This window comes from Polypterus senegalus, chromosome 16, assembly GCF_016835505.1.
Source record: "Polypterus senegalus isolate Bchr_013 chromosome 16, ASM1683550v1, whole genome shotgun sequence".
Taxonomy (NCBI): domain Eukaryota; kingdom Metazoa; phylum Chordata; class Cladistia; order Polypteriformes; family Polypteridae; genus Polypterus; species Polypterus senegalus.
The window spans coordinates 52,929,682-52,952,235 of NC_053169.1; the positions used below are offsets into that span (position 1 = coordinate 52,929,682).

At 38.7% G+C, this 22,554-nt stretch overlaps 1 protein-coding gene across 2 annotated transcripts in view; it reads right to left on the minus strand.

Annotated features, from left to right (window-relative positions):
* arid4b (AT-rich interaction domain 4B) overlaps positions 1-22,554 on the minus strand; it is a 163,602-nt gene that overhangs the window by 12,110 nt on the left and 128,938 nt on the right. For both annotated transcript variants that reach the window (XM_039738847.1, XM_039738846.1), the window contains 2 exons: positions 21,112-21,325; positions 12,792-14,072 (listed from right to left, as the gene is read on the minus strand). In XM_039738847.1, coding sequence (XP_039594781.1) covers positions 12,792-14,072; positions 21,112-21,325 — 1,495 coding nt within the window. The remainder of the gene's footprint in view (positions 1-12,791; positions 14,073-21,111; positions 21,326-22,554) is intronic.

Below are 22,554 nucleotides of genomic sequence, written 5' to 3' on the forward strand. Positions count from 1 at the left end.
CAAAGATACTTTCTTTTAAACAAACCCAAACCACCTTTTTTCAACGAGTTTCTCAGTTGCAAAATTCCATGTGAAACTATATCATATATAAAAAGTATAGTGTGATTCGGGCAGCCAGACAAAGACAGTGGTGTCATGGTACACTTGGTCATATGTGCAGACAGGAATTTCATGGCACTATATATATATATATGGTGGTAGATAGGGGGCGCTCTCACTCCCTTGAACCCCTGTCCACGACTCCAGACACCAGGTAAAAGTCCAATCCTTGACTTTATTAAATTGCCACAGTGCACAAAGCACCCTCTCCTCCACAATACTCATTTAATACAACACAATACACAATCAATAAACAATAAACCAATCCTCCAACTTCCAGACGCGTTGCCACCCTTCCACCTAGCTCAGCTCGCCATGTGGGAGCTCCCATAGTCCTTTTATATCTCCTGACCCGGAAGTGTTCTACATGCCCAGTCCATGTGACTCTCAATCACTTCTGGGCCAGGTACAAGTTCTTTACTGCAAGGAGGACTCCACCTGGCGGCTTGGGGGTATTGGCTGGGATAAATGGCCGGCCATCCATCACAATATATATATATATATATATATATATATATATATGGTACATTTTTGAAAAAGAGAATGATTTGTTAGGGACATTTAATGTTTCATGATGGTAAACATTTATTCAAGTAATTTTAGGCTTTAGTGCCAATATAGTATTGTGATTTATATAAATTTTAAATGAACTTTGAAATATCTTTACAATATTATTAAACACCACCACTGGTGCTGTTCCATATAATAAATGGAGAGCTCTAGCCATGTATATGAGCCCCAATCCCCAAGTCTCCTCTATTGTAGGTGCTTTCTGTGGTCCACGTAAAGCCCAAACAAACCACAGTAAAACAAAAAAAAAAAAACACAAAGTAGTAGCATTCATGGTTCCAATCCAGAAAGGGGTTATGTCAAATATGGAATCCAAACACACACAAAAAGAACAAATTCTAGACTAATGAGTAGGGCCCACGATTTACCGCGGCCCACAGAATCTAGCGCCATGCTGCTGAATTTAGGGTTTTGCAGTGGTAAAACGCCACGCTGCAGAATTAACCTAACTGCCGTGGAAAATACCAAATCTAAATGAAATCTCACCATTTGAAGCATATTGATATTAGCATGATTAGTTTTGATTACTTCTTTAAGTTCTTTCTTTAGTCTATTGCTTCATCTCATTAATATCTCGTTCGTTGCTACGAAAATCGAACACAGTGGAACTACAGTCCAGTTAAAGAAGCTGTTGCCGTTGCTGCAAAGTACTGAGAAACTTAACGAGCTGAGAGCTGAACCTGAATTTGTATCTGTTCACTGCCAGCCAATTATGAACACTCTGACTTCTTTTGAAGCACAGTCATTCATGGCTGTCGATGTCTACAACAAAGTGTCTGACTTACTGTCTTGCCTAAAATCGTCCGGATTACAACCAGCAACTGTGAAGATGCAGAGCACAATGCTGCTGCTAAACTTGAAGAATATTTTGTGGGAACCAAACAGCCGGCAATAGACCTATTCAGATCTGTGAGAATATTTGATCCATGACAGCTACCACTCTTATTGAAGAATTTTGCTGATCATGCACAATTAGTGCCAACATTAATGGCTGCAGCAGATGAATGGCAAGCTTATCTGGACATAGCATCTCGTGAAGTAATTCCAGCTGATATCACTGCTTTTTGGTATGCCTTAGAGGACTGAGAAACTGCCTCACTTAGCAGCTCTTGCTAAAGTTTACATTGCGTTGCCGATCTCTTCTGTTGATGTGGTACGTTCATTCTCAAAATATAGATCGGTGTTGTCACCACTGCGATATTCTCTGTCACAAGAAAATCTACGAGCTTACAGTGCTGTTTTCTTCAACAATAAATAAACAATAACTTTAGAAACATTATTCGATAGCTTGTTGAGAATAATATTATGCCTACATATATTTCAGCATCGTTTGCCTAAAGCAGATCTGTGGATTAAAATGTGCGGATGTGAACGCTTTGGTATACCTATTTGATTAGTATTACGAATTATGGTTTATTATTATTAAGGATTAAGAATAAGAAAAATGTAATTTATTTTGCTTGGGTTACGAATTAAGTCTTATGGAGTTCTGGTACTGCATTAATTTACAATTTCTTGCTGCGTTAAATCGTGGGCCCTACTCAGAGCGCAGAGAAGTTGGTAGAGAGATAGTGTAGATGACGGATGGGACATCCAACAATGACAAAAGGGTAATATTTAAAAAAAATGTAAATAATTGCTTTCTTATTATCACCCATTATAGAAATATACCCAGACAATATCAGACACTTCTCCTAGTTTGTAATAAAAATACACATTTGAATAAAATGTTCTGTCATTTTTCTAACCAAGTTTAAAAGGACTTAGTAACCTTTTTAGAGAACTGAACTGATTTGTTTTCTGCTCATAGTGACAGCAAATGTAATGCTAAATTTCAAACACTACTAGTAAAACCAGTGTCTACACTAAATATTCATGTGGAAACTCTTGTATTTAAACCACAAACATCCAGTAAGTCAGTGGTACTCACTGAATATTTACTTTGTTTAACTTACTAAACTTAGCAAACTTTGTTGCACGGGTTTTGTTGACTTGTCAACAAAAACAATAAAATGTTGAAGCTATCTTCTTATACTTTAAGAAATTTTTTATTGTTTACATTTTATACAGTTCATATATTTTTCAAAATGGTTCCTGTTTATTATATGACTAATCACAAAGAACAACTCTGGTAGTAAATATATTGGTGTACTTAGCTGGAACAAGATTGTGTTAGACTGGAAGGATACAAACACAGGCACCGAGCAGATATCTTAGTTTGAAATCGAAATTATGTCATAAACTCTGTAACACAGCAAAGTATCCCATGGAACTATATAAATTCCATATTCTGGATTGAGCATATTAAAATGTTTATTAATATGTGCATTTGGACGTGTCAACAATGCTGGAATCTATACTAATAAAAAGCAAAGCCCTCACTCACTCACTCACTCACTGACTCACTCACTGACTCATCACTAATTCTCCAACTTCCCGTGTAGGTAGAAGGCTGAAATTTGGCAGGCTCATTCCTTACACCTTACTTACAAAAGTTGGGCAGGTTTCATTTCGAAATTCTACGCCTAATGGTCATAACTGGAAGGTATTTTTCTCCATTAACTGTAATGGAGTTGAGCTGGAATGACGTGGGGGGGCGGAGTTTCGTGTGACATCATCACTCCTCCCACGTAATCACGTGAACTGATTGTCAACGCAGTGCGTAGAAAACCAGGAAGACCTCCAAAAAGCGCTTAAGAAAACATGCATTATATAATTGAGAAGACAGCGAAAAACAATAAGAAGCGAGCGAGTGACATATAATACCATATTCATGAGTGCTCCTACCTCGGAAAGAAAGCACGGTGTAAACCTAAACTTTAAATTAATTTCATAGACAGGCTACCGCTGGCGTTTCACATGCCCACAGGTAATGCGGGATACAATTTTTAATGAGAGGACGCAGGATATAAACGAGAGTTTTGATCACTTTGTAACTAAGTTAAAATTGTAGGTGAAGGGGTGTGCTTATGCAAATTCCGAGAGACTGTGTTTGTGGGGGATTGACGGATAAGGCGGGTGGGGGAGTCACGTCATCATATCCCCTCCCATTTACCTCATTTCGCTCTGAGCTGAGCTCCAGCGCGCCTCTTCCGAAGCAACTTTGTCACACTGCCACCAAATACTCCCAGAAAAATCCACAAGTTAATACACACGCTGTTTCTAGAGTTTCTACACACTGAATCCTCCAGGCACTACTTACAAAAGGTTACATTGACAATCGTGTTACAGTGGTGTGAAAAACTATTTGCCCCCTTCCTGATTTCTTATTCTTTTGCATGTTTGTCACATAAGATGTTTCTGCTCATCAAACACATTTAAGCATTAATCAAATATAACACAAGTAAACACAAAATGCAGTTTTTAAATGATGGTTTTTATTATTTAGGGAGAAAAAAAAATCCAAACCTACATGGCCCTGTGTGAAAAGTAATTGCCCCTTGTTAAAAAATAACCTAACTGTGGTGTATCACACCTGAGTTCAATTTCTGTAGCCACCCCCAGGCCTGATTACTGCCACACCTGTTCCAATCAAGAAATCACTTACATAGGAGCTGCCTGACACAGAGAAGTAGACCAAAAGCACCTCAAAAACTAGACATCATGCCAAGATCCAAAGAAATTCAGGAACAAATGAGAACAGAAGTAATTGAGATCTATCAGTCTGGTAAAGGTTATAAAGCCATTTCTAAAGCTTTGGGACTCCAGCGAACCACAGTGAGAGCCATTAGCCACAAATGGCAAAAACATAGAACAGTGGTGAACCTTCCCAGGAGTGGCCGGCCGACCAAAATTACCCCAAGAGCGCAGAGACGACTCATCCGAGAGGTCACAATAGACCCCAGCACAACGTCTAAAGAACTGCAGGCCTCACTTGCCTCAATTAAGGTCAGTGTTCACGACTCCACCATAAGAAAGAGACTGGGCCCAAACAGCCTGCATGGCAGATTTCCAAGACGCAAACCACTGTTAAGCAAAAAGAACATTAGAGCTCGTCTCAATTTTACTAAGAAACATCTCAATGATTGCCAAGACTTTTGGGAAAATACCTTGTGGACTGATGAGACAAAAGTTGAACTTTTTGGAAGGCAAATGTCCCATTACATCTGGCGAAAAAGGAACACAGCATTTCAGAAAAAGAACATCATACCAACAGTAAAATATGGTGGTGGTAGTGTGATGGTCTGGGGTTGTTTTGCTGCTCAGGACCTGGAAGGCTTGCTGTGATAGATGGAACCATGAATTCTACTGTCTACCAAAAAATCCTGAAGGAGAATGTCCGGCCATCTGTTCGTCAAACTCAAGCTGAAGCGATCTTGGGTGCTGCAACAGGAGAATGACCCAAAACACACCAGCAAATCCACCTCTGAATGGCTGAAGAAAAACAAAATGAAAACTTTGGAGTGGCCTAGTCAAAGTTCTGACCTGAATCCAATTGAGATGCTATGGCATGACCTTAAAAAGGCAGTTCATGCTAGAAAACCCTCAAATAAAGCTGAATTACAGCAATTCTGCAAAGATGAGTGGGCCAAAATTCCTCCAGAGCTGTAAAAGACTCATTGCAAGTTATTGCAAACGCTTGATTGCAGTTATTGCTGCTAAGGGTGGCCCAACCAGTTATTAGGTTCAGGGGGCAATTACTTTTTCATACAGGGCCATGTAGGTTTGGATTTTTTTTTCTCCCTAAATAATAAAAACCATCATTTAAAAACTGCATTTTGTGTTTACTTGTGTTATATGTGACTAATGGTTAAATGTGTTTGATGATCAGAAACATTTTGTGTGACAAACATGAAAAAGAATAAGAAATCAGGAAGGGGGCAAATAGTTTTTCACACCACTGTACGTTATTTTTAAAATCTTTCCTTTTCTTAGCACAAGCACAGCTGAGAAGCTTCGATGCATGTGCTCCATAACGCGTTAAAAAATAATGCATTTAATCACACTTTGCATTACAAGCAAAGGGGAGCTTTTGTCAATGCATGATTTCCTGGTACACGATTACATTGATCAGTGCATCCCGATTCATTTTACCCTCGCACCTCCTTAGTTTGAGAAGAAGTATGAAAAATATGAGGTTAACACAGAAAAACAGATCACCAATTCAAGCTTTATGAATAATCGATTCGCCATCAATAATTGTTTTGGTAAAGCCATCCTCCTTCCAATTTATAATTTTTCCGCCACTAGCCGTGATTAAATGAACAGTAAATAAAGTAAGAGCAAAGCGAGGGTGACTTATTTAGGCAGGCATATATATGACAGCAACACTCATGACAATGTCAATCATGTTACGTTATTATTAAAATGTTTCCTTTTCTTTTTCATTACTTCTTTAACACACTACTTCTCCGCTGCGGCGCGGGTATTTTGCTATATATATAATATATGAATGACCTCCAAAGAGCGCTGAGACTTTTGATATCATGAACGTGTGTACAAAAGGGGTCTCCTGCCCAGCAAAAGTCGAGCAGCCAGCGCGCGTGCATAGCTGTGCCGGCCTTTGAGACGCTGACTGCGCTTCTGCTTTAAGTCAAAGTGAGCACTTTTAATTTTTTTCATCCTCCCCCTGCGCTATAGCCCAGAAAAGTGCAAACACGGGACCCCTTTTCTACACCGCGGCAAACTAATATTATGGCGATTCGCACTTTCTTTTGCACGTTTACGATTATGAGGTTGTCAGCTCGGATTATGAAGACACGCATACGAGTGGAGGACTGACAGTGCCATCACAGCCGATTAATGGCGGGACGTCTCACCAGTCTACACAAGACCCACCCAAGACTGTCCCTAAAAGGCGATCATAACGTCAGCGAACACATCTCTATACTATATAAAAGAAAAGGCAACTTTCCTTTCTTTACACCTTTTTTCCTTTTATCCCAAACCAAAGCCTTTCTCTTAACACTGCAGAAGACACAAAACTAATTTTCTTTAAATGCCGGTAAGGCACATTACCAGAGGCACAAATTTGAACGTTCACATAGAAAATGTAATTTCTATACCACAGCCGTTGTGTAGCGCCTTTCAAAAGGGATCAACTACCGAGAGATGATCCATATACATTTTAGCTGCTGTTAGTTACTTACCTGTTCTGTTACACAGTCTTTAAAATGTAGTTTACCTGAAACCACTCCAGTAGTGCTCAATGTACCTGTACTTCTTAAAACGTTAATGTTTTACTGTTTAATAACTTATAGACTATATTTTATTATTTTTCCCTTGCACCCAGTGACCAAAGCTATACACACACACATATAAACACATACAAACATACACACAAGTATATGTATGTGTATATATATGTATGTATGTGTATATATATATATATATATATATATACAAACACACACCCCATCTATATTTTATATATATATATATATATATATATATATATATATATATATATATATACACACACACACACACATACACATACATACACACATATATATAATTTGTGTGTGTGTATGTATGTGTGTGTATATATGATGTAGATAGGTATGTATATATACAGTGGTGTGAAAAACTATTTGCCCCCTTCCTGATTTCTTATTCTTTTGCATGTTTGTCACACAAAATGTTTCTGATCATCAAACACATTTAACCATTAGTCAAATATAACACAAGTAAACACAAAATGCATTTTTTAAATGATGGTTTTATTATTTAGGGAGAAAAAATCCAAACCTACATGGCCCTGTGTGAAAAGTAATTGCCCCTGAACCTAATAACTGGTTGGGCCACCCTTAGCAGCAATAACTGCAATCAAGCGTTTGCGATAACTTGCAATGAGTCTTTTACAGCGCTCTGGAGGAATTTTGGCCCACTCATCTTTGCAGAATTGTTGTAATTCAGCTTTATTTGAGGGTTTTCTAGCATGAACCGCCTTTTTAAGGTCATGCCATAGCATCTCAATTGGATTCAGGTCAGGACTTTGACTAGGCCACTCCAAAGTCTTCATTTTGTTTTTCTTCAGCCATTCAGAGGTGGATTTGCTGGTGTGTTTTGGGTCATTGTCCTGTTGCAGCACCCAAGATCGCTTCAGCTTGAGTTGAGGAACAGATGGCGGACATTCTCCTTCAGGATTTTTTGGTAGACAGTAGAATTCATGGTTCCATCTATCACAGCAAGCCTTCCAGGTCCTGAAGCAGCAAAACAACCCCAGACCATCACACCACCACCACCATATTTTACTGTTGGTATGATGTACTTTATCTGAAATGCTGTGTTCCTTTTATGCCAGATGTAATGGGACATTTGCCTTCCAAAAAGTTCAACTTTTGTCTCATTAGTCCACAAGGTATTTTCCCAAAAGTCTTGGCAATCATTGAGATGTTTCTTAGCAAAATTGAGACGAGCCCTAATGTTCTTTTGCTTAACAGTGGTTTGCGTCTTGGAAATCTGCCATGCGGGCCGTTTTTGCCCAGTCTCTTTCTTATGGTGGAATCGTGAACACTGACCTTAATTGAGGCAAGTGAGGCCTGCAGTTCTTTAGACGTTGTCCTGGGGTCTTTGTGACCTCTCAGATGAGTCGCCTCTGCGCTCTTGGGGTAATTTTGGTTGGCCGGCCACTCCTGGGAAGGTTCACCACTGTTCCATGTTTTTGCCATTTGTGGATAATGGCTCTCACTGTGGTTCGCTGGAGTCCCAAAGCTTTAGAAATGGCTTTATAACCTTTACCAGACTGATAGCTCTCAATTACTTCTGTTCTCATTTGTTCCTGAATTTCTTTGGATCTTGGCATGATGTCTAGCTTTTGAGGTGCTTTTGGTCTACTTCTCTGTGTCAGGCAGCTCCTATTTAAGTGATTTCTTCATTGAAACAGGTGTGGCAGTAATCGGCCTGGGGTGGCTACGAAATTGAACTCAGGTGTGATACACCACAGTTAGGTTATTTTTGAACAAGGGGCAATTACTTTTTCACACAGGGCCATGTAGGTTTGGATTTTTTCTCCCTAAATAATAAAACCATCATTTAAAAACTGCATTTTGTGTTTACTTGTGTTATATTTGACTAATGGTTAAATGTGTTTGATGATCAGAAACATTTTGTGTGACAAACATGCAAAAGAATAAGAAGTCAGGAAGGGGCAAATAGTTTTTCACACCACTGTATAAGTGTATATGTAGATATGTATATAGATATGAAGATATGTATGTGTACTGTATATATATGTATATATATGTATGTGTGTGTGTGTGTGTGTGTGTGTGTGTGTGTGTGTGTGTGTGTATATGACAGCAGCAATCCAAGCTGTGAGAAAACGGTAAAAAGGAGGCGTGTCAGACGCGTGATACATTTTCTGATGCAGCTAGATGAAAAACTTTGTGACGCTGCCGCCAAATACACAAAACAATTACTTTGACAATCATGTTACGTTATTTTCAAAATGTTTCCTTTTCTTTCTCTTTCCTTCTTTAACACACTACTTCTCCGCTGCCAATATATATATATATATATATATATATATATATATATATATATATATATATAGATATAGATAGATAGATAGATATATATATATATATAGATAGATATATATATATATATATATATATATATAGATAGATAGATATATAGATAGATAGATATGAGAACAACACTCATATCAATGACAAAACAATTACATTAACAATCATGTTACGTTATTTTTAAAATTTTTCCTTTTCTTTTTCGTACCTTCTTTAACACACTACTTCTCCGCTGCGAAGCGCGGGTATTCTGCTAGTCTATACTAATAAAAGGCAAAGCCCTCACTCACTCACTCACTCACTCACTCACTCACTCACTCACTCACTCATCACTAATTCTCCAACTTCCCGTGTGGGTGGAAGGCTAAAATTTGGCAGGTTCATTCCTTACAGCTTCCTTACAAAAGTTGGGCAGGTTTTATATCGAAATTCTACGCGTAATGGTCATAACTGGAAGCAGTTTTTCCATTTACTGTAATGGAAATGAGCTTCAACGCCGTGGGGCGAGTTTCGTGTGACATCATCACGCCTCCCACGTAATCACGCAGTACATAGAAAACCAGGAAGACCTCAAAAGCGCTGAAGAAAACATGCATTATATAATTGAGAAGGCAGCGAAACAATAAGAAGCGAGCGAGTGACATATACAACCATATTCATGAGTTCTGCTACTTCGGAAACAAAGCACGATGTAAACCTACACTTTAAAGTAAGTTCATAGACAGGCTGCGCTGGCGCTTGTAATTTAGTGCCTGCCCATATAAGGCCGTCCGTCAGCGCAAATCCAATAGCAAACTGCCACGGGTAAATATTCACGGGTGAAGGACTGTGCTTATGGAGAGGAAGATGAGATGGTCAGGGTGGTGTTTGACACAAACTCAGCTAAACTGCGAGAGAAAGTTTTAAGTGCCAGGACTAAGGTAACATTAAATACAGCCATGGACATAGCAGGAGATAGCACCAGCACAGCTGGGAACCTTCGATGCATGTACACCGAGTGGCTCACGTGAACTGACGCAGTGCACAGATAAAAGCAACAGTTCCAAAGAGCTGAACAAAACCAATTACACAATTGAAAAGCCAGCAAAAATATGAAGCGCCTCATACATACAAGCATATTCATAAATCCAACTACTGCGGAAACAAAGCACACGCTGGAAAAAGTCAATGTCCCGCTAAAGGAAGACAGTGTAAAAACCCGTGCATGCAGTGTGTCAGGTCTCAGATAAAGAAGAAGACGAGCTGTTTATTGATGCAGTAAGAAAAGAATCGATGAATGAAACCTGTCATCTTTACAACGATTGACAAACACGGAATGTAACTTGAACACAACACATCCTACAAATACGAACCTGATTGAAAGAAATAATGATAATCAAATCCTTGATGACAGCAACACTCAGTAACACTCACAAAACAAATACTGTATATTGACAGTCATGTTATGTTATTTTTAAAATGTTCCCTTTTCTTTTCTAGCTTTTTAACACACTACTTCTCCGCATATACGCTGGCACCACCTTAGTTTGAGAAGAAGTATGAAAAATATGAGGTTAACACAGAAAAACAGATCACCAATTCAAGCTTTATGAATAATCGATTCGCCATCAATAATTGTTTTGGTAAAGCCATCCTCCTTCCATTTTATAATTTTTCCGCCAATAGCCATGATTAAATGAACGGTAAATAAAGTAAGAGCAAAGCGAGGGTGACTTATTTAGGCAGGCATATATATGACAGCAACACTCATGACAATGTCAATCATGTTACGTTATTATTAAAATGTTTCCTTTTCTTTTTCATTACTTCTTTAACACACTACTTCTCCGCTGCGGCGCTGGTATTTTGCTATATATATAATATATGAATGACCTCCAAAGAGCGCTGAGACTTTTGATATCATGAACGTGTCTGCAAAAACTGTGGTCTCCTGCCCAGCAAAAGTCGAGCAGCCAGCGCGCGTGCATAGCTGTGCCGGCCTTTGAGACGCTGACTGCGCTTCTGCCTTAAGTCAAAGTGAGCACTTTTAATTTTTTTCATCCTCCCCCTGCGCTATAGCCCAGACAAGTGCAAACACAGGACCCATTTTCTACACCACGGCAAAATAATATTAAGGCGATTCACACTTTCTTTTGCATGTATACGATTATGAGATCCTCACCTCGGATTATGAAGACACGCACACGAGTGGAGGACTGACAGTGTCATCACAGCTGATTAATGGCAGGGACGCTCACCAGTCTACACAAGACCCAACGCAACTGTCCCCAAAAGGCGATCATAACGTCAGCGAACACATCTCTCTATACTATATAAAAGAAAAAGGCAACTTTCCTTTCTTTACACCTTTTATCCCAAACCAAAGCCTTTCTCTCTAACAGTGCAGAGGACACAAAACTAATTTTCTTTAAATGCCGGTAAGGCACATTACCAGAGGCACAAATTTGAACGCTCACATAGAAAATGTAATTTCTATACCACAGCCGTCGTGTAGCGCCTTTCAAAAGGGATCTACTACCGAGAGATGATCCATATACATTTTAGCTGCTGTTAGTTACTTACCTGTTGTGTTACAGTCTTTAAAATGTAGTTTACCTGAAACCACTCCAGTAGTGCTCAATGTACCTGTACTTCTTAAAACGTTAATGTTTATTATTTTATTATTTTTCCCTTGCACTCAGTGACCAAAGCTATACACACACACATATAGACACATACAAACATACACACAAGTATATGTATGTGTATATATATATATATATATATATAAACACACACACCCCTATCTACATTATATATATATATATATATATATATATATATATATATATATATATATATATACACACACACACACACACATACACACATATATATAATTTGTGTGTGTGTATGTATGTATGTGTGTGTATATATGATGTAGATAGGTATGTATATATATATATGTGTATATGTAGATATGTATGTAGATATGAAGATATGTATGTGTATATATATGTATGTATGTATGTGTGTGTGTGTGTGTATATATATGACCGCAGCAATCCAAGCTGTGAGAAAACACTAAAAAGGAGGCGTGTCAGACGTTGTGGTACATTTTCTGATGCAGCTAGATCTAAAAACTTTGTGACGCTGCCGCCAAATACACAAAACAATTACTTTGACAATCATGTTACATTATTTTTAAAATGTTTCCTTTTCTTTTCATAACTTCTTTAACACATGACATCACTAAGCTGGTATTTTGCTATATATATATATATATCACAGCTTACACTCATAACAGTGACAAAACAATTACATTGACAATCATGTTACGTTATTTTCAGAATGTTTCCTTTTCTTTCTCTTTCCTTCTTTAACACACTACTTCTCCGCTGCTGGTATATATATATATATATATATATATATATATATATATATATATATATATATATATATATATATATAGAGAGAGAGAGAGAGAGAGAGATAGAGATATAGATAGATAGATATGAGAACAACACTCATATCAATGACAAAACAATTACATTAACAATCAAGTTACGTTATTTTTCAAATTTTTCCTTTTCTTTTTCGTACCTTCTTTAACACACTACTTCTCCGCTGCGAAGCGCGGGTATTCTGCTAGTAATCAATATTACTCACCTTTCTCCCGGTTCTCTGTCCCCCCAGGTGGACTTCCGCTGCTGATACTTTTGTTAATGTTAATACTGCTGTTGCTGTTGCTACTTGAAGACAAACTGGTGTCAAATGCCACAGGTGAGGCAGCACCCTCAGACTGCAGCTCCTGTAGTTCTCCACCAAGGCTCTCCACCTCCACAGTACTACTGTCTGTCTCACTACGGCCTCCCACACTCTCTTCCTGCACAGGTGGGTGGGGCAGTGTTGATGACCCCGTACCAATGGAAAGAGGTGGTGGTGGAGGGGGATCAAGGGTTGGGGGAGGAGATACAGCCGGAGTCCTATCGGGTTCTACCCTGCTCACTGAAAGTGAAGGGGATTCTGGGGTGGTGGGAGGGGTGTTAAGAACAGAGTTACTGCCGCTACTAGGAAATTCCACTCTTTTATCACCTCTTTCTTCGACAATGGATTTCCCTTCAACTGGGACCTTTTCAATTTTCTCCTCAAGTACTGGCTCTTTTTTAAATTCTTCTGAAGGAGGGGAATTGGCAGCCTCTGTGTCAGAGTCAGAAAAAAGTTCCTTCAGTGTTTTCTTTGGCCATTGGCCCTGGATACTGGACCAAACATCCTTCTGCCCCTTGGATCGACTATTTTGCAGTCTATCTTCAGAATTACTGAGGAGCTTGGGTCTTTTCTCCATTGCATCCCAGAATCCAGCTGGGCGAACACATTTCCTCTTTTCCTCAAGTCCATTATGCTTTTTAGAAGGAGTACTTTTAACTTTGTTATTTTCTATTTCTTTCACTTGTGGCTGTTTGTCCTCTTCGTCATCACTACTACTACTCCCACTACTGCTGCTGCTGGATCCCAAGCCAATGGCACTGGCTTTAGCACTCTCTCCTGACCTTTCAGGGGAGGCTCCTCGGAGCCACTCACTGGCTCCGCTGCTTCTACACTTGCGCTTCAGCTGAGGTTTTGGTGGCAATTCCCTTCTGTCCTCCCATTTCCTTTTTTCATCCCCTAAATTCCCCAACTGCTCACAAGTATCTGTCTTTAAAGACTGTTGAGGAACTGATGGGTGCCCGTGGTCCTGATCTTTCTCAGAAGTTGACCTGCAGTCATTTAATGGAGTAATTATTTCCCATCTTTCAAAAGGAAGAGAACATCCAAGAGGCTCAATCTGACTCTGTTCACTGTTTGCTTGTTGTTGAGCTTTGACAAGCTGCTGCCCATCATCATTGTCCTCCTCATCATCTTCATCATAGTCTTCTTCATGCTCACTCTCTTCTCCTGAGCTCTCAGAACCTATGAATAACAAAACAATTCATTATGTGGTGCTCACAAAGGAATCTGGCAATGTAAATATGCAATAAGGGAGATGAGGTATTAAAATAAAACCCATACTATTGACTTCATTTTACTACACAGGTGCCTATCATCATAGAAACTGTAGGAACAATAGTACGAAAGGTAAGCTCAGGTAAAGAAGCATTAGCAGATAGGTTTCTATATTTGCCAAAGGAATACCAAAAGGGTAAAATGGCCATTCTGACAGCAGCAGCATCAGCAACAAAGACCTGCATATGGTAGGTATCTGAAAATGAAATGGAGAGTGACATTCTCACAGCTTCAGAATGTCATTGCCCAGGCTGCTCTCAGTAAGGTGGCGGAGGGAACATAGATCTCATCTGATAATATCATTGAGAAATTGAAGGACCACATAGAGAAACACCAACACTAAAACCAATGGACAAGCTATCCACTATTCATTCAAGACAAAGTCTGGAGTACATGATAGAATTAGTTTAATTAGTTTAGTTGGTGCCTAAATAGCAATAGTGACAAATCTGCATAGGTGGATAAAGTTTAGCCAAAAAGGATGAACATACTATTGTATTTCTTGCACAAGAAGGCTTGGAAGGCAGGGACAATGTATTGACAGTGGTAAACTGGAGAGCTGACTTGTATTTTTAGTAAAGCAGGAAAACAGGGAGTGTCCCAATTACCAAAGGCTGACACTGTTCCCCCATGTAGTGAAAGCCTGCACTGTGCTACTGGAACAGAGAGTCCAGCCAATAATGGAAATTCTCCACTTCATATCAATGAGCAGTAATGGGGATTTTGACCTTGCAGTAGAACAGCTGACCAGTTTTTATTTGCCTGTACAGAAGGAGTTTTAGGAGTCTGCTGTAACTAAACATATATTCTATGGGTTTAGCTAAGGGTAGTGACTGCATCATCTGTGGTATTTTGTGAGAGGCATAACCATACCATGGAGTCCTTGGATCACTGCTGCATTTCATTCAACCTCTGTAACTGAACAGTGAGAATTTTGTTTGCTTAATTGGAATTAAATAAAACTCATTAAAATTTCATGAGGGTACAAGAGTCCATCATAGATGCACATTCTTTATTCTCACAATCAAAGTCAAGGAGTGTGTATACCTGAAGAATGTACTATTAACTTTTGCAAAAGGTAATAATCATGATAGTACTCTATCCAGTTCTTAGAAGGTGGATGGTAGCAGCTGCCCCAACTAGTGGAGTTTAAATACATCAGAGTCATATTCATGAATAAGAGGAATAGTGGACATGAGACTGACCAACAGACTACTGCCATAGCGGCATTTTAAAAGACAATTATGTGAGTACTAAGTCCTTGGGGAAAGCTTTTATTACATGATAGTTAATGAATTCTCGTTATCCTTCCTCAGCCCTGGTTACATAATGTGTATTGCGATAGAAAATAAGAGACAGTGTGTATAAACAGCCAAAATTAGAATCTTACACTGTGTTACTTGGCTGACCTTCTGTCACAGAGGTGAACTGCTTGAAATATCAACGTGGACCATTTAGCACCACCACTGCTCATTCTGATTGACTGTAGCTATGTAAGGAGAACGGCCATTTAAAAAGAATGTTTTTGGATGTCTCCAATATAAAATACATCACTCATGGTCCAATGTAAACAGTCAGGGGCACACTCAGGACAGGCAAATTTTCTTCAGAGACAATAAAGTCTACCTAACCCTAAACACTATTAAAATTACTGGAGAAAGTTGATGAGTTTGTGGAAGTGTTATATGACCATTTTAGTCTCTTGCTTCTGTGGATCCCATCACTAAAAGCAAATTGAATAACTATTAGAGATGGTGATGAAAATGAAAGTGAAATGCATGTAAAGTTAAATCATCTCTACAACTTTCAAAGACTGTTAAATGTGAAAAAAAAATCTGCAAAAATCTACAATACAAACATACACAAGAGCAAACACACACTGGCAAGCTGGTAAAGATAAAGTGACAGTTATTTAAGCAGCACTTACAGGTGCAGGATTTTCTACACACACATGTATAAGTATGAAAAAAGTTAAAGGTTATTCCCATATAGAAAAAAGGTTAAAGACATGCTCTGCAGCATTCATCGGGCAAAAATAATTTTTTGTTAACCTTTTGCAAATACACACTAATATAGTTCTTCTTTCATTCTGCATTATTAAATGGAGTAAATCACTAAGATAAAAATCAGCTCAAAAAAATATTATCTTTCAGAGATTAACAATGAACAAAACACATTCATGGCAATGCTTCTAACAGTGAACTAAACATCTGATTGTAGGTATAACTGAAAAGAAGTAAAGTATGAAATAATTGCATCCTTTCAGGAGACCCAGAGTTATTAATTATACAGTGAAAGCAAAGCACAATTCAGCAAATTCTACAAAAGGTATCCCCCAGAGTAATTTCATAGTAAAATTAAGATCAGCTCACAATTACTGAGCTTGAAACAAATTTGAAAAAGGATATTGTTCAGATGGCGGGGGACATTAAGTGAAGCTGCTTAAGAACAGCAAACATGAATTTGAGAGACATCAGAAAAATATTCATCTTCTACCTCTTAACTACAAATATACAGGTGCCGCTCATAAAATTCGAATATCATGACAAAGTTGATTTATTTCAGTAATTCCATTCAAAAAGTGAAACTTTTATATTAGATTCATTCATTACACACAGACTGATGTATTTCAAATGTTTATTTCTTTTAATTTTGATGATTATAACTGACAACTAATGAAAGTCCCAAATTCAGTATCTCAGAAAATTAGAATATCAATTAAGACCAATGCAAAAAAAGGATTTTTAGAAATGTTGGCCAACTGAAAATTATGAACATTAAAAGTATGAGCATGTACAGTACTCAATATTTAGTTGGGGCTCCTTTGGCCTGGAGTACTGCAGAAATGCGGCGTGGCATGGAGTCGATCAGTCTGTGGCACTGCTCAGGTGTTACGAGAGCCCATGTTGCTCTGATAGTGGCCTTCAGCTCTTCTGAATTGTTGGGTCTGTTGTATTGCATCTTCCTCTTCACAATACCCCATAGATTTTCTATGGGGTTAAGGTCAGGCGAGTTTGCTGGCCAATCAAGAACAGGGATACCATGGTCCTTAAACCAGGTACTGGTAGCTTTGGCACTGTGTGCAGGTGCCAGGTCCTGTTGGAAAATGAAATCTGCATCTCCATAAAGTTCGTCAGCAGCAGGAAGCATGAAGTGCTCTAAAACTTCCTGGTAGACGGCTGCGCTTGACCTTGGACTTCAGAAAACACAATGGACCAACACCAGCAGATGACATGGCACCCCAAACCATCACTGACTGTGGAAACTTTACACTGGACCTCAAGCAACGTGGATTCTGTGCCTCTCCTCTCTTCCTCCAGACTCTGGGACCTTGATTTCCAAAGGAAATGCAAAATTTACTTCCATCAGAGAACATAACTTTGGACCACTCAGCAGCAGTTTTGTCTTTAGCCCAGGCGAGACGCTTCTGACGCTGTCTCTTGTTCAAGAGTGGCTTGACACAAGGAATGCGACAGCTGAAACCCTTGTCTTGCATACGTCTGTGCGTGATGGTTCTTGAAGCACTGACTCCAGCTGCAGTCCACTCTTTGTGAATCTCCCCCACAGTTTTCAATGGGTTTTGTTTCACAATCCTCTCCAGGGTGCGGTTATCCCTATTGCTTGTACACTTTTTCTACCACATCTTGTCCTTCCCTTTGCCTCTCTATTAATGTGCTTGGACACAGAGCTCTGTGAACAGCCAGCCTCTTTAGCAATGACCTTTTGTGTCTTGCCCTCCTTGTGCAAGGTGTCAATGGTCGTCTTTTGGACAACTGTCAAGTCAGCAGTCTTCCCCATGATTGTGTAGCCTACAGAACTAGACTGAGAGACCATTTAAAGGCTTTTGCAGGTGTTTTGAGTTAATTAGCTGATTAGAGTGTGGCACCAGGTGTCTTCAATATTGAACCTTTTCACAATATTCTAATTTTCTGAGATACTGAATTTGGGACTTTCATTAGTTGTCAGTTATAATCATCAAAATTAAAAGAAATAAACATTTGAAATACATCAGTCTGTGTGTAATGAATGAATCTAATATACAAGTTTCACTTTTTGAATGGAATTACTGAAATAAATCAACTTTGTCATGATATTCTAATTTTATGACCGGCACCTGTAGGTAATCAAAAATAGAAAGGTAATACAAAAGTCCAGTTATATGGTAAAATGTTAAACAACTGTTCATTTTAACTGATGACTAGTGTTGATCAGTGAATTGGCTACACTTGTGTTCGCCCTTGTTCATCAAATTATCTATATATATAATTCACTAAGGCAAGACACCCATGGAAAGCACGCCGGAAGGGGCGTGGATTCACTGAGCTGCCGACAAGTAAGACACCGATGGCGCACGCAGGAAGGAGCCACGCCCACCAACTCCTGGCACCTCCGAGCCACGTTGACTGTTCATAGAGGCAAGTTTCTCACGGAGGTGAATCGCTATATGCAGCGTGTAAAACGGTTTGCGAGGGGTATCCCATGGGATCCTTAAAACAATCCTTTACAACTGAGGTTAAAACACAATGAAGTAAGCAGTCTTTAAAACCGAGTTTTCGGTTACGATGCACGACCGCGTGCACCCTAGCAAACTGTTTTACACACTACATACAGCAAATCGCATCCGTGACAAACATGCGTCTTCTTCACTCACGGACAATTATATGTTGCACTCTCCAGAGTTCCATCTTTTCATTCACTTTCTGTTGTATCCTCAAACCCTCCCTTTTTAAACAACTGTGTCTTTCCAGAAGTGTTCAACCATCAATAAATAATTATGTGGCATTTGTTATGCCGCGGCTTCACTATTGTGTTATATTTTGCTCTCTCCAGAGTTCCATCTTTTCATTCACTTACTGTTGTATTCTCATACCAACCCGTTTTAGACAACCACGTCTTTCCAGAAGTGTTTAGCATTCAATTAATAATTATGCATGAGATTGAGCGTGTGTCTACCAGGCGCAGAGAGGCGTGGGTAAGCCGTTGAACCCCATTCGGGCTGCAAACTGTGGAATTCCCACTAAGTGCGACTCATACGCTCCCACTGGTTGCATCCATACCCTTTGTGCACACCCCCTTTCCGCCTCGCGACTACCGTGGTTGGGTGTCTTGGTGGATTATATATAGAAAAGCAGCCAAAACTGCACAGAGCAATGAAACGTCTACGTGAGTCACAGGTGCTTCTCGACTGTGTAAAGACGACAGCGACTCCAGTGACGAGTTGGAGGTGGGCACATGAGCGGGCAGTGCATACTGAACGAGAAATCAGCAGACTAGCATGACGGAGGGAGCAGAGTGGACGTCCTTCTCCTCTCCTGCCGTTCCACACTCCGCGCCTAAGCGCAGTGCACTCGCATCCCTCCGTCTGACAGGAGAAGGCGCGATGAGGGTCCGCCAGTTTTCAGTCACGGACGATTGTGTGTTGGATCGTTCCGTGCATTGTTACAATGTTGCTTTTCTTGCTGATTTATTACATTACCGATTTTTCAAATGTAAAATTTTCTCCCTGTGTTTAAAAATCATTAAAAAATCGGCCTGATTATGTGGCGCATGGTACACCGCGGGTTGGCTAGTTTAGGAGATTTTTTTTTTTTAAATACGAGCGTCCCATATTCCTCTACAAGTCCAGTGCATCCTCTGGAGCTGTAACAGCCAACATTAGATGGGAGCACCATTCGAGTATAAACTGCTGATCATTTGCATTACAGACATTGTGGAAGTTAGTTGTAGAACAGATTAGAAAATATAGGTTCTAAAAATTAGATTTTTATGAAACATATACAACATAAATAACGAGTTATCTCTGCTTGTCACCAAATGTGCAAGTTGATCTTCAAATTCCATGTCAGTATAAGAGAAGGAGGCTTGTGAACTATGAATGCATATTTGGCCATGTAAAGATAAAAAGCAAACCTTGAAGGAGTCAGACGACAAACCCCCCCCCACCTCCAAGCCCCCTTCAAACACAGGAGACTCTATGAAATAATAAAATACAAAAGATTTATTACAATTTACAAGATGTTTGTACTTTTTTGATAGAAGAAAAAGTGCAAAACATTAGTACAGACAATTTGAAGAGCCTTCAGTGCAACTTAAAAAAAAAATAGAACAAGACAGCAGTTTCAATAATGACACACCACATTGAATTTTCTGTGTTTAAAAGACCTACATATTTTTTATGACTTTTGACTATAACTTTGTCATTACCACTTTGTTTTGATGAAATATATGATTGTGAGACTGCTGCCGCACCGCTCAGGTCACCTTTTTAGCCAGAATAATAGGTCCAGTATAGTTAGCAGACATTTCACTCAGGGACATTTTAATGATGACTGCACCATTATAATATCAATCAAGTCCAGTTCAGTTAGTCCTTCCCTATTAACTTCAATGGATTTCGCCAAGATCTGCGATATTCGCAAACACTTCTGTGATTTTTCTGAACTCGAGGCGAAGCACACACCATGGTGTTCGCTCATCACTACTGATGACACATTATACTATACATTGCTGTAAACTGAATTTGAATTCTTGAGGTTTAATGTCTAATAAGCTTCATAACGTTAAGGCCACACTGCTGGATAAAGACTGGCAAGAAGAGACTTCAAGTAAATATACAGTACAAAGAGGAAACTATGTCAAGTTAAATGAGCTGGGCTTTAGAGCAGTGAACAAGTGTAAGACTCCACCATGAAAAAAACTTTACAAGCTAACTGGCTAGTACCTTTATTGCTGAAATAATATCTTGGCATACATAAAAACTGAGAAGCCAAAAGCGAATTGATACTGTACTTTGTTTTAATAGGACATCAACTTAATATAAACAGTTTCCATATGGTGCGTTTACACAAAAGCATTACATCAGCTAGGGTCAAGTCTGGAAAACAGCAGCTTTGAAGAGGGCAGAAGGGTGAATTCACTGATTACTGTTAATTTAATTGTACTGTACCTTGTAGCCCATTGATGATATCTGTCAACTGTAAGGATCTGACAGCGTGTACATCATTTTCAGTGCCTTCACTGCCATCCAGCTTTGAGAAGCTATCTGATGGAGTACTACCCACAGAGGACTTTGACAGCCTTCGAATGAGGCTGTTTTTAGAAATTAGAAGTTCCTCTGTGTCTGGGTTTGCAGCCTTATCCTTTTCTTTGTCAATTTTGCTCTAAATATTAAAAATAAAACACAAACACAAATTCATTTAATGTAAGAAACATGAATTTTTTTGTAAACTGCACCAATTATATTTTTTAACAAACAGTAAGTCAATCTGAGTGAACTGTTCTGCCAAACAAAAACTATATATAAAATGTAAAGAATACAGATTAACAAAATTCTCTAAGATGCAATAAAATGTTTAACCCATTGCCAAAAATGGGTTATGAATAATGAAATTCTTCAACAAGACACTCCCAGATATACAGAAAAGAAATCACTTAATGAAGAATAAAAGAATACATTTGTAAACGCCCGTGTAACCTTAAATTCAATTAAGGAGGTTTGAGAATGTTATTTCCAAATATTACCACATCATTGGATGGTAATAAAGCACAAATAACATTGAAGCATAAACTTGAAACACCTCCTATTGGATTTATTTGAGTACCAGAGTATTGACAAGCATTTGACAACCAGCCTGTGTGCACAAGCAGTCATTAACACATTTATTATTTGTTAAAAGAAATACACTATAGTAAATAAAGAGACACATTAAACCAGAACTATAAGAATTTTAATTATACTGTGATATGAATTTTTTGCTCAATCCTACTTCAGCACTTTATATTTCAATTTTTACAGTCAATTGTAGGATTTTTTTCTTATTTGTATCCGATTAATGTCTTGGTTCTTTTGACTTTTTTCTTGTGTGCTGTTTTTAGCGTTGCTCACTTATATATTTACTTGTACTCACCTAACATGTGCTTCACTGAACCACTTGCTATAGTATGTGGTGATACCTGTTTATTTGCCCTTATTATCCAATACCACTGATACCTTCTGTCTCTCAACAGCTAAAAATATCTTTCAAACCTATAGGCAGCATTGTTAAAAACAACCTCCTGCACATTCCAAGACCTTGAGAGTGATACAGTTGTTTAAGATGGCAACAAAAGTTGCCAGTTTCTGTTTTTTAATCATTGTTAATGTATGAATTGTTAATGTACTGCATTATGTATGCTAATTAGTATTTGTGTTAATTTCATCCAGTATAACATTATAAAAGAGTAGAATTTTAATTTTATTCTTATTTCTGTGCCCATCGCCTGCTGGTTTCAAAGGCACCAAATATTACATCTACCATATTCAATACACATATGCAGTACTCAGAAGTCAATGTATGAACAAGATTACCATTGGTATATACTTTTTACCTGGTGTTTCTTTTCAGGGGCA